The following is a 14,251-nucleotide window of genomic DNA, read 5'->3' on the forward strand; positions in this document are numbered from 1 at the left end:
TTTCTTTTAAGTAATGGCATGGGGTCCTTACCGGCTGAGGGAAGGCCAACGGCTGGGAGCTAATGTTAATATTCTGGGAAGGGACCAATAGCCATAAAGGTTCCCAGACTATTAATTGTTATGGACCTGGTGGTTAGGAGCACCCGGAATGACCTGATGAGTAAACTAGTAATCGGAACAAGCTCTGGGAAAGTGGGAACTCTGCTGACCGCAAACCCTACTCCTATCACACACACTAGAAATAGCCGTGGAGCGTACCTAACTCTCCCTAGACGCCTCTTCACAGCCTAAGAGCTAACTACCCCTAAAGATAGAAATAGAAGCCTAACCTTGCCTCAGAGAAATTCCCCAAAGGTAAAGGCAGCCCCCCACATATATTGACTGTGAGTTAAGAGGAAAGTCACAAACACAGGAATGAAACAGGTTTTAGCAAAGGAGGCCAGACTTCACTAAATAGACAGAGGATAGAAAAGGGAACTATGTGGTCAGCACAAAAGACTACAAAAAACCACACAGAGTAAGCAAAAAGACTCCCCACACCGACTCACGGTGTGGAGGTGCCACTCTGCACCCCAGAGCTCCCAGCTAGCAAGGGAATATCATGATAGCAAGCTGGACTAGAAATTAGCAGTATAGCAGTACTAAGAAATATATTCAGGAAGCAGTAACAACAAATGAACTAGCAAAGACTTAGCTTCTGCTGGAGTAGACAGGTCCTCAGAGAAGTCCAAGAGAGATCTGAACCAATACTGAAACATTGACAGCTGGCATGAAGTAACGATCTGAGTGGAGTTAAATAGGGAAGCCAGCATAGCAATAAACGAGAGCAGCTGACAAAGCCAACCTCAGTGACCAGCAGTTCCACTCAAAGCCACCAGAGGGAGTCCAAGAGCAGAACTAACCAAAGTACCATTCATGACCACAGGAGGGAGTCCGAGAACGGAATTCACAACAGTACCCCCCCCTTGAGGAGGGGTCACCGAACCCTCACCAGGGCCCCCAGGCCGATCAGGACGAGCCAAATGAAAGGCACGAACTAAATCGGCAGCGTGGACATCGGAGGCAACAACCCAGGAATTATCCTCCTGACCATAGCCCTTCCACTTAACCAGGTACTGAAGCTTCCGTCTCGAAATACAAGAATCCAAAATTTTTTCCACCACATACTCCAACTCCCCCTCAACCAACACCGGGGCAGGAGGATCAACGGAGGGAACCATAGGCGCCACGTACCTCCGCAGCAACGACCTATGGAACACATTATGGATGGCAAAAGAAGCTGGAAGGACCAAACAAAATGAGACAGGGTTGAGAATTTCAGAAATCTTATAAGGACCAATGAAACGAGGCTTAAACTTAGGAGAAGAAACCTTCATAGGAACATAACGAGAAGACAACCAAACCAAATCCCCAACACGAAGTCAGGGACCAACACAACGACGGCGGTTAGCGAAACGTTGAGCCTTCTCCTGGGACAACGTCAGATTGTCCACTACGTGAGTCCAAATTTGCTGCAACCTGTCCACCACAGAATCCACACCAGGACAGTCAGAAGGCTCAACCTGCCCCGAAGAAAAACGAGGATGAAAACCAGAATTGCAAAAAAAAGGCGAAACCAAAGTACCCGAACTAGCCCGATTATTAAGGGCGAACTCAGCCAATGGCAAGAAGGTCACCCAATCATTCTGATCAGCAGAAACAAAGCATCTCAGATAGGTTTCCAAAGTCTGGTTGGTTCGTTCGGTTTGGCCATTTGATTGAGGATGGAAAGCCGAAGAAAAAGACAAATCAATGCCCATCTTAGCACAAAAGGACCGCCAAAACCTAGAGACAAACTGGGAACCTCTGTCCGACACAATGTTCTCCGGAATGCCATGCAAACGAACCACATGTTGAAAAAATAATGGCACCAAATCAGAGGAGGAAGGTAATTTAGGCAAGGGTACCAAATGGACCATCTTAGAAAAGCGATCACAAACCACCCAGATGACAGACATCCTTTGAGAGACAGGAAGATCTGAAATAAAATCCATGGAAACATGCGTCCAAGGCCTTTTCGGGACTGGCAAGGGCAAAAGCAACCCACTGGCACGAGAACAGCAGGGCTTAGCTCGAGCACAAGTCCCACAGGACTGCACAAAAGAACGCACATCCCAAGACAAGGAAGGCCACCAAAAGGACCTAGCCACCAAATCTCTGGTCCCAAAAATCCCAGGATGACCAGCCAACACTGAGCAATGAACCTCAGAAATAACTCTGCTAGTCCATCTATCAGGGACAAATAGTTTCTCCGCTGGACAACGGTCAGGTCTATGTTATGATCCTAGTGGTAGAGGATCTCAGAAGTTCCAGCTAAGTCCGCAAACACAAAAACCAGCTCATAGGGAGGTGGTAACTTGGCTGACCGTATATCTGATCCTAGCGCAACAACTAGAAGTAGCCAGGGAACGTACCTACGTTGATTCTTTACGTCTCGCACCAGCCGGAGAACTAACTAACCCTTTCAGAGAAAATAAGACCTCGCTTGCCTCAAGAGAAAGAACCCCAAAGTTATGATACAAGCCCCCCACAAATAATAACGGTGAGGTAAGAAGAAAAGACAAACGTAAGTATGAACTAGATTTAGCAAAGAGAGGCCCACTAATTAATAGCAGAAAATAGGAAGAGAACTTATGCGGTCAGCAAAAACCCTACAAAAATATCCACGCTGAATATCCAAGAACCCCCGCACCGACTAACGGTGTGGGGGGAGAATATCAGCCCCCTAGAGCTTCCAGCAAAAATCAGGAATCACATTGTAACAGGCTGGAACAAAATAGCAGCAATGCGAATAAACAAAAATAAGAAAGCAGGACTTAGCTTATCTTGCAAAAAGCAGGAGACCAGGAGTCAGGAGCAAACAGACATAGACTGACTACATCGATTCCGGGCACTAGACTGAGTTTCCAGGAAGTCTAAATAGGAACACCCAAGGCCTAACGAACCAGGTGGGTACCAACCTGGAGAAAGACAATCCAAGTGTCATACCGCTAGTGATCACAAGAGGGAGCCAAGAAATACAGTTCACAACAGTACCCCCCCTTTAAGGAGGGGTCACCGAACCCTCACCAAGACCACCAGGGCGATCAGGATGAGCAGCGTGAGAGGCACGAACCAAATAGGCCGCATGAACATCAGAGGCGACCACCCAGGAATTATCCTCCTGACCATAGCCCTTCCACTTGACCAGATACTGAAGCCTCCGTCTAGAGAGATGAGAATCCAAGATCTTCTCCACCACGTACTCCAACTCGCCCTCAACCAAGACCGGAGCAGGAGGGTCAACAGCAGGAACCACAGGCACAACGTACCGCCGCAACAAAGACCTATGGAACACATTGTGAATGGCAAACGACACCGGAAGATCCAAACGAAAAGACACCGGATTAAGGACTTCCAAAATTTTATAAGGACCAATAAAGCGAGGCTTAAACTTAGGAGAGGAAACCTTCAGAGGGACATACCGAGAAGACAACCAAACCAAATCCCCAACACGAAGTCGGGGACCCACACCGCGGCGGCGGTTGGCAAAACGCTGAGCCTTCTTCTGTGACAATTTCAAGTTGTCCACCACATGATTCCAAATCCGCTGCAACCTATCCACCACGGAATCCACCCCAGGACAGTCAGAAGATTCAACATGACCCGAGGAAAAACGAGGATGAAAACCAGAGTTGCAGAAAAATGGCGAAACCAAAGTAGCGGAACTAGCCCGATTATTGAGGGCAAACTCAGCCAATGGCAAGAAGGTCACCCAATCGTCCTGATCCGCAGAAACAAAACATCTCAAATAAGCCTCCAGCGTCTGATTAGTTCGCTCAGTTTGGCCATTAGTCTGAGGATGAAAGGCAGATGAGAACGACAAATCAATACCCATCTTAGCACAAAAAGATCGCCAGAACCTGGACACAAACTGGGATCCTCTGTCAGACACGATATTCTCAGGAATGCCATGCAAACGAACCACATTCTGAAAGAACAAAGGAACCAGATCGGAAGAGGAAGGCAACTTAGGCAAGGGCACCAAATGGACCATCTTGGAAAAGCGATCACACACCACCCAGATGACAGACATTCCTTGGGACACCGGGAGATCTGAAATGAAATCCATGGAAATGTGTGTCCATGGCCTCTTCGGGACGGGCAAGGGCAAAAGCAACCCGCTGGCACGAGAACAGCAAGGCTTAGCCCGAGCACAAATCCCACAGGACTGCACAAAAGAACGCACATCCCGCGACAAGGAAGGCCACCAAAAGGACCTAGCTACCAAATCTCTGGTACCAAAAATCCCAGGATGCCCTGCCAACACTGAGGAATGAACCTCGGAGATAACTCTGCTGGTCCATTTATCAGGAACAAACAGTCTATCAGGTGGGCAAGGGTCAGGTCTACCAGCCTGAAATCTCTGCAGCACACGTCGCAAATCAGGAGAAATGGCCGACAAGATTACTCCCTCTTTAAGAATACCAGCTGGCTCTGAGACTCCCGGAGAGTCAGGCACAAAACTCCTAGAAAGAGCATCAGCCTTCACATTCTTCGAACCAGGCAGGTATGAGACCACAAAGTCAAAACGGGAGAAAAACAGCGACCAACGAGCCTGTCTAGGATTCAAGCGCTTAGCAGACTCGAGATACATCAAATTTTTGTGATCAGTCAAGACCACCACACGATGCTTAGCTCCCTCGAGCCAATGACGCCACTCCTCAAATGCCCACTTCATGGCCAACAACTCCCGATTACCAACATCATAGTTCCGCTCCGCAGGCGAAAATTTCCTAGAAAAAAAAGCACAAGGTCTCATCACAGAGCAACCAGGGCCTTTCTGCGACAAAACAGCCCCTGCACCGATCTCAGAAGCGTCCACTTCAACCTGAAAGGGAAGTGAGACATCAGGCTGGCACAAAACAGGCGCCGAAGTAAACCGACGCTTCAGCTCCCGGAAAGCCTCCACGGCTGCCGGAGCCCAATTAGCCACATCAGAGCCTTTCTTGGTCATGTCCGTCAAAGGTTTAACAACGCTAGAGAAATTAGCAATAAAACGACGGTAGAAATTAGCAAAACCTAAGAACTTCTGAAGACTCTTAACAGACGTGGGTTGAGTCCAATCATGAATAGCTCGGACCTTGACTGGGTCCATCTCCACTGTAGAAGGGGAGAAAATGAAACCCAGAAAGGAAACCTTCTGCACTCCAAAGAGACACTTTGAGCCCTTCACAAACAAAGCATTATCACGCAAAACCTGAAACACCATCCTGACTTGCTTTACATGAGAATCCCAATCATCAGAAAAAAACAGAATATCATCCAGATAAACAATCATAAATTTATCTAGATACTTCCGGAAGATGTCATGCATAAAGGACTGAAACACTGAAGGAGCATTAGAGAGCCCAAAAGGCATCACCAAGTATTCAAAATGGCCTTCGGGCGTATTAAACGCTGTTTTCCATTCATCTCCCTGCTTAATGCGCACAAGGTTATACGCACCACGGAGATCTATCTTGGTGAACCAACTGGCACCCTTAATCCGAGCAAACAAATCAGACAATAGTGGTAAAGGATACTGAAATTTGACTGTGATTTTATTCAGAAGCCGATAGTCTATACAAGGTCTCAAAGACCCGTCTTTTTTGGCTACAAAAAAGAATCCTGCACCAAGAGGGGAAGAGGATGGACGAATATGTCCTTTCTCCAAAGACCCCTTTATATAAGAACGCATTGCGGCATGTTCAGGTACAGATAGATTAAATAATCGTCCCTTAGGAAATTTACTACCAGGAATCAAATCTATAGCGCAGTCACAGTCCCTATGAGGAGGAAGGGCACTGGAACCGGACTCACTAAATACATCCTGATAGTCCAACAAATACTCCGGAACTTCAGAAGGAGTAGAAGAAGCAATGGACACCGACGGGGAATCGCAATGAATTCCCTGACAACCCCAACTTGACACAGACATTGCCTTCCAATCCAAGACTGGATTATGGGTCTGTAACCATGGCAGACCTAAAACGACCAAATCATGCATTTTATGCAGAACAAGAAAACGAATCACCTCCCGATGTTCAGGAGTCATGCACATGGTCACTTGTGTCCAATACTGCGGTTTATTCTCCGCCAATGGCGTAGCATCAATTCCTCTAAGAGGAATGGGATTTTTTAAAGGCTCCAGGACAAAACCACAGCGCTTGGCAAACGACAAGTCCATAAGACTCAGGGCTGCACCTGAATCCACAAATGCCATAACAGGGTAGGAAGACAATGAGCAAATTAGAGTTACAGACAAAATAAACTTAGGATGCAAATTACCAATGGTGACAGGACTAACCATCTTTGTTAGGCGTTTAGAACATGCTGAGATAACATGTGTAGAATCACCACAGTAAAAACACAACCCATTCTGACGTCTATGATTTTGTCGTTCAGTTCTAGTCTGAATTCTATCACATAACATTGAGTCAGGTGTCTGTTCAGACCACACTGCCAGAGGATTAGCAGATTTGCGCTCCCGCAAACGCCAATCTATCTGAATGGCCAGAGCCATAGAATCACTCAGACTTGTAGGAATGGTAAAACCCACCATCACATTCTTAATGGCTTCAGAAAGGCCATTTCTGAAATTTGCGGCCAGAGCACACTCATTCCATTGAGTGAGCACGGACCATTTCCGAAATTTTTGGCAATACACTTCAGCCTCATCCTGGCCCTGAGAGATAGTCAGCAACGCTTTTTCTGCCTGAATTTCAAGATTGGGCTCCTCATAAAGCAATCCGAGCGCCAGAAAAAACGCATCAATATTTGCCAATGCCGGATCTCCTGGCGCCAATGAAAAAGCCCAATCCTGAGGGTCGCCACGCAAGAAAGAGATAACAATTTTAACTTGCTGAGCTGAGTCTCCAGACGAACGAGGTCTCAAAGATAGAAACAATTTACAATTATTCCTAAAATTCCTAAATTTAAATCGATCACCAGAGAAAAGCTCAGGAATAGGTATCTTAGGCTCTGACATAGGAGTACTAGTAACAAAATCCTGAATGCCCTGCACTCGTGCAGCAAGCTGATCCACACTAGTAATCAGAGTCTGAACATTCATGTCTGCAGCAGAGCTTCAAGCCACTCAGAGGAAAAAGGGGAAGAAAAAAAAACAAAAAAAAACTCCGAACTTCTTTTCTTTTAATCCCGCTTCTGCAATGCATTAAATATTCACTTTATGGCCTGGAATACTGTTATGATCCTAGTGGAAGAGGATCTCAGAAGTTCCAGCTAAGTCCGCAAACACAAAAACCAGCTCATAGGGAGGTGGTAACTTGGCTGACCGTATATCTGATCCTAGCGCAACAACTAGAAGTAGCCAGGGAACGTACCTACGTTGATTCTAGACGTCTCGCACCAGCCGGAGAACTAACTAACCCTTTCAGAGAAAATAAGACCTCGCTTGCCTCAAGAGAAAGAACCCCAAAGTTATGATACAAGCCCCCCACAAATAATAACGGTGAGGTAAGAAGAAAAGACAAACGTAAGTATGAACTAGATTTAGCAAAGAGAGGCCCACTAATTAATAGCAGAAAATAGGAAGAGAACTTATGCGGTCAGCAAAAACCCTACAAAAATATCCACGCTGAATATCCAAGAACCCCCGCACTGACTAACGGTGTGGGGGGAGAATATCAGCCCCCTAGAGCTACCAGCAAAAATCAGGAATCACATTGTAACAGGCTGGAACAAAATAGCAGCAATGCGAATAAACAAAAATAAGAAAGCAGGACTTAGCTTATCTTGCAAAAAGCGGGAGACCAGGAGTCAGGAGCAAACAGACATAGACTGACTACATCGATTCTAGGCACTAGACTGAGTTTCCAGGAAGTCTAAATAGGAACACCCAAGGCCTAACGAACCAGGTGGGTACCAACCTGGAGAAAGACAATCCAAGTGTCATACCGCTAGTGATCACAAGAGGGAGCCAAGAAATACAGTTCACAACAGTCTATCAGCCTGAAACTCCTGCAGCACCCGCCGCAAATCAGGGGAGATGGCAGACAGAATTACCCCCTCTTTGAGAATACCAGCCGGCTCAGGGACTCCCGGAGAATCAGGCACAAAACTCCTAGAAAGGGCATCCGCCTTCACATTCTTAGAACCTGGAAGGTATGAGACCACAAAATCGAAACGGGAGAAAAACAGCGACCATCGAGCCTGTCTAGGATTCAACCGCTTGGCAGACTCGAGATAAGTCAGATTTTTGTGATCCGTCAAGACCACCACGCGGTGCTTGGCTCCCTCAAGCCAATGTCGCCACTCCTCAAATGCCCACTTCATAGCTAGCAGCTCCCGATTGCCAACATCATAATTACGCTCAGCAGGCGAAAACTTTCTAGAAAAGAAGGCACATGGCTTCATCACAGAGCCATCAGAACTTCTTTGAGACAAAACAGCCCCTGCTCCAATCTCAGAAGCATCAACCTCGACCTGAAAAGGGAGCAAAACATCTGGCTGACGCAACACAGGGGCCGAAGAAAAATGACGTTTCAGCTCCTGAAAAGCCTCAACGGCCGCAGAGGGCCAATTCACCACATCAGCACCTTTCTTTGTCAAATCAGTCAAAGGTTTAACCACACTAGAAAAATTAGTGATGAAGCGACGGTAAAAATTAGCAAAGCCCAGGAATTTCTGGAGGCTCTTCACAGATGTAGGTTGAGTCCAATCATAAATGGCCTGAACTTTAACAGGGTCCATCTCGATAGTAGAAGGGGAAAAAATGAAGCCCAAAAAAGGAAACCTTCTGAACTCCAAAGAGACATTTAGACCCCTTCACAAACAAGGAATTAGCACGAAGGACCTGGAATACCATTCTGACCTGTTTTACATGAGACTCTCAATCATCCGAAAAGACCAAAATATCATCCAAATATACAATCATGAATCTATCCAGATACTTTCGGAAGATGTCATGCATAAAGGACTGAAACACAGATGGAGCATTTGAAAGCCCGAATGGCATTACCAGGTACTCAAAATGGCCTTCGGGCGTATTAAATGCTGTTTTCCATTCATCGCCCTGTTTAATACGCACAAGGTTATACGCCCCTCGAAGATCTATCTTGGTGAACCAACTAGCCCCCTTAATCCGAGCAAACAAATCAGACAGCAGAGGCAAAGGGTACTGAAATTTGACCGTGATCTTATTGAGAAGGCGGTAATCTATACAGGGTCTCAGAGAACCATCCTTCTTGGCAACAAAAAAGAACCCTGCTCCCATCGGTGATGAAGACGGGCGAATATGCCTTTTCTCCAAGGACTCCTTTATATAACTCCGCATAGCGGCGTGCTCTGGCACAGATAAATTGAAAAGTCGGCCCTTAGGAAACTTACTACCAGGAATCAAATTTATAGCACAATCACAATCCCTATGAGGGGGTAGGACACTGGATTTGGACTCATCAAATACATCCTGGTAATCCGACAGGAACTCAGGGACTTCAGAAGGAGTGGAAGCAGAAATTGACACCAACGGAACATCGCCATGTACCCCTTGACAACCCCAACTAGACACAGACATTGATTTCCAATCCAATACTGGATTATGAACCTGTAGCCAAGGCAAACCCAACACGACCACATCATGCAAATTATGCAACACCAAAAAGCGAATATCTTCCTGATGTGCAGGAGCCATGCACATGGTCAACTAAGTCCAGTACTGAGGTTTATTCTTGGCCAACGGCGTGGCATCAATTCCCCTTAATGAAATAGGATACTGCAAAGGCTCCAAGAAAAAACCACAGCGCCTGGCAAACTCCAAGTCCATCAAATTCAGGGCAGCGCCTGAATCCACAAATGCCATAACTGAGTAGGATGACAAAGAGCAAATCAGAGTAACAGACAAATTTAGGCTGTACAGTACCAATGGTGACAGACCTAGCGAACCGCTTAGTGCGCTTAGGACAATCAGAGATAGCATGAGTGGGGTCACCACAGTAAAAACACAGCCTATTCTGATGTCTGTGTTCTTGCCGTTCAGTTCTGGTCAAAGTTCTATCACATTGCATAAGCTCAGGCCTCTGCTCAGAGGACACCGCCAAATGGTGCACAATTTTGCGCTCACGCAAACGCCGATCAATTTGGATGGCCAAGGACATTGATTCATTCAGACCAGCAGGCGTGGGGAATCCCACCATAACATCCTTAAGGGCTTCAGAAAGACCCTTTCTAAAAATTGCTGCCAGGGCACACTCATTCCATTGAGTAAGCACAGACCATTTTCTAAACTTCTGACAATATATCTCTGCTTCATCCTGACCCTGACACAAAGCCAGCAAGATTTTCCCTACCTGATCCACTGAATTCGGTTCGTCATAAAGCAATCCAAGCGCCAGAAAAAACGCATCTACATTAAGCAATGCAGGATCTTCTGGCGCAAGGGAGAATGCCCAGTCTTGAGGGTCGCCACGCAACAAAGAAATAATAATTTTTACTTGCTGGATGGGGTCACCAGAGGAGCGGGGTTTCAAAGCAAGAAACAGTTTACAATTATTTTTGAAATTCAGAAACTTAGATCTATCCCCAGAAAACAAATCAGGAATTGGAATTCTAGGCTCTAACATCGGATTCTGAACTACATAATCTTGAATGCTTTGTACTCTTGCAATGAGATGATCCACACAAGAGGACAGACCTTGAATATCCATATCTACACCTGAGTCCTGAACCACCCAGAGATTAAGGGGAAAAGAGAGACAAAACACACTGCAAAGAAAAAAAAATGGGTTCAGAACTTCTCTTATCCCTCTTTTGAGATGCATTAACACTTTGTGGGCCAGCTGTACTGTTATGGACCTGGTGGTTAGGAGCACCCGGAATGACCTGATGAGTAAACTAGTAATCGGAACAAGCTCTGGGAAAGTGGGAACTCTGCTGACCGCAAACCCTCCTCCTATCACACACACTAAAAATAGCCGTGGAGGGTACCTAACTCTCCCTAGACGCCTCTTCACAGCCTAAGAGCTAACTACCCCTAAATATAGAAATAGAAGCCTAACCTTGCCTCAGAGAAATTCCCCAAAGGTAAAGGCAGCCCCCCACATATATTCAGTGAGTTAAGAGGAAAGTCACAAACACAGGAATGAAACAGGTTTTAGCAAAGGAGGCCAGACTTCACTAAATAGACAGAGGATAGAAAAGGGAACTATGCGGTCAGCACAAAAGATTACAAAAAACCACGCAGAGTAAGCAAAATAACTCCCCACACCGACTCACGGTGTGGAGGTGCCACTCTGCACCCCAGAGCTCCCAGCTAGCAAGGGAATATCATGATAGCAAGCTGGACTAGAAATTAGCAGTACTAAGAAATATATTCAGGAAGCAGTAACAACAAATGAACTAGCAAAGACTTAGCTTCTGCTGGAGTAGACAGGTCCTCAGAGAAGTCCAAGAGAGATCTGATCCAATACTGAAACATTGACAGCTGGCATGAAGTAACGATCTGAGTGGAGTTAATTAGGGAAGCCAGCATAGCAATAAACGAGAGCAGCTGACAAAGCCAACCTCAGTGACCAGCAGTTCCACTCAAAGCCACCAGAGGGAGTCCAAGAGCAGAACTAACCAAAGTACCATTCATGACCACAGGAGGGAGTCCGAGAACAGAATTCACAACAATTAATATCAACTCACAGCTGTTTGCTTAGCCTTTACTGGTTATTATAGGGGAGATGCCCCCCAAAATGACATGGGGTCAGCCATGTATTTACTAACCAGCAAAAGCTGTGCACACAGCTGCGGGTTGATAATATCCTAGAAAGGGGCAGTGGATATTGGCCCTCCTCCCAGACTAAGAATATCAGACCTCGGTCACCCCAGAAATGGCACATCCATTAGATGCGCCAATTTTGATGCGCTCTTTCCACTTGACCTGGTGTGGAGGCAAATTGGGAAATAGTTGTGTACACATTATAATAACCAGTAAAGGCTAAGCAAACAGCTATGAGCTGATATTAATAGCCTAGGAACCTTTATGGCTTTTGGCCCATTCTCGGAATATTAACATCAGCCCGCAGCTTTTGGCTTTCACTCAGCTGGTTATGAAAATTACGGAGCACCCCATGCTGTTTTATTTCTTTATTTAAAAAATAAATAGAAGTATAGAAAAATCAGCATGCAAAGCATTGATTAGAAATCACACTGACATATTTCTATCGGTCTATCTATCTATTTATGTTCCCCATCACTATTTATCTCTATCTTTCAACATATTTTATTCATAAAACTCTTTAATTCTTATGCTGCATTTCATTCCATACGTGTCACACAGACAGCACACGGACACAACGATGACATACAGATGGCACAAGGATGTCACATGTGTAAACACGGATGGCACACGGACCACGGATTAAACCAGTACTGTTTTTTCCAGTACAGAACTCACCAGGACGGGTGTTGAAGACCTAAGACTGAGCAAACAATCAAGACACATGGTAGTTATATTCTATCAGCAAGGTCTCTACTTGGCAAAGATTACAAAGCAGACTGGGACACCATCATGTGCTGTCCAAGCTTTTTTTGAATGAGCCTCAAATTTATCCTATATCAGGACAATAACCCTAAACATACAGCATTCGTATGAGCTCGCTGTGAACAGACGCGTTGCAAGAGCCATCTGTCAATCAAAGTGGTGAGCAGTGATTACAGCCGCCACTCACAGTATAAGGAGCGATGAATGTAACTGTCCTTGCACGCCCCATTGACTGAACGCGAATGGCTCCAGAAGGATATAGTTTCATTTTCACCTAGTAGACACACTTTCATTAAGGTGGCCAGGCTACATGTTTACTTTATTTACCTGAAGATAAACCTTATTTCTGTAGATAAATAATATTTTTGAACATTACAGGTTCCCTTAAATCACATAGAATGTTTGTAACGTTTACCTCTGCAGACCCTGATGCTACACCCCTTGGGTTTGACAGTTCATTACACAGATTGTCGGATGTCCACACACTGCATAATTACTCCTAAATAACAATAAATAGGTAACAATTCCAGCATCATATTCATATCACCTCAATTGGAGTGGGTGCCATGATGACAGCAAAGGTGGAGAGATGTGTGCAGAGGCAAAGCGTGCTGTTCTCTCGCTCTGACTGCCGAGTTTCACATCCTTGGGTTGACCACACATTGGAGTCCCAAAACACGCACTGTGTATTGTAGTGTGGTTTTACAGCCTATATGGAAAAAAGAGGAATAGGTAGGTTACATAAAGCTATTATTCATCTCACTGCTGATTTTATAAAACAACAATGAATAATAGTCAGGAAAATGAAAATGGACAGTCAATTGTCCAGTTGATATGACTTCTTAGTGGTCCTCTTATTAAGATTAAAGGGAACCTTTCACACAAATCGAAGGTGAGCTGCGGCCACCGGCATCAGGGGCTTATCTACAGCATTCTGGAATGCTGCAGATAAGCCCCGATGTATCCTGAAAGAGGAGAAAAAGAGGTTATATTATACTCACCCAGGGGCGGTCCCGCAGCGGTCCGGTCCGATGGGCGTTGTGGTCCAGTCCGGGCCCTCCCATCTTCATAGGATGATGTCCTCTTATTGTCTTCATGCTGCGGCTCCGGCGCAGGAGTACTTTGTCTGCCCTCTTGAGGGCAGAGCAAAGTACTGCAGTGCGCAGGCGCCGGGAAAGGTCAGAGAGGCCCAGCGCCTGTGCACTTCAGTACTTTGCTCTGCCCTCAAGAGGGCAGACAAAGTACTCCTGCGCCGGAGCATGAAGACAAGAAGAAGACGTCATCGTAAGAAGATAGGAGGCCCCGGACCGGACCGCAGCGGGACCGCCCCTGGGTGAGTATAATCTAACCTCTTTTTCTTATCTTTCAGGATGCATCGGGGGCTTATCTACAGCATTCCAGAATACTGTAGATAAGCCCCTGATACCAGTGGGCTTAGCTCACCTTCGATTTTGGGGGTGACAGGTTCCCTTTAACCTGCACAAGACATCATTTTATTCCCATCCAATGGCTATGAACAGCTCCAAAACAGAATCATTATGTCACGATCCATTTTTGAATTTGTGGCAAATCTGGTTTCCCTCAGTTTAAGACCTTTTTTCCTTTCTGGTCATCGGGGGTTAATGCAGTTTCCCTCCCCCGGTGGCAACTGGTGCTTTTGCATTGCATTGCTGCTGGGTCAGCTGATGTTCGTGGTGACCACTC

At 45.8% G+C, this 14,251-nt stretch overlaps 1 protein-coding gene across 1 annotated transcript in view; it reads right to left on the reverse strand.

The window, feature by feature from the left end:
* The window catches only part of LOC143774880 (adhesion G protein-coupled receptor E3-like), a 138,870-nt gene that overhangs the window by 37,194 nt on the left and 87,425 nt on the right, over positions 1-14,251 (reverse strand). The window contains exon 13 of the mRNA XM_077262659.1: positions 13,095-13,256. Coding sequence (XP_077118774.1) covers positions 13,095-13,256 — 162 coding nt within the window. The remainder of the gene's footprint in view (positions 1-13,094; positions 13,257-14,251) is intronic.

This window comes from Ranitomeya variabilis, chromosome 5 (assembly GCF_051348905.1).
Source record: "Ranitomeya variabilis isolate aRanVar5 chromosome 5, aRanVar5.hap1, whole genome shotgun sequence".
Classification (NCBI taxonomy): Eukaryota; Metazoa; Chordata; class Amphibia; order Anura; family Dendrobatidae; genus Ranitomeya; species Ranitomeya variabilis.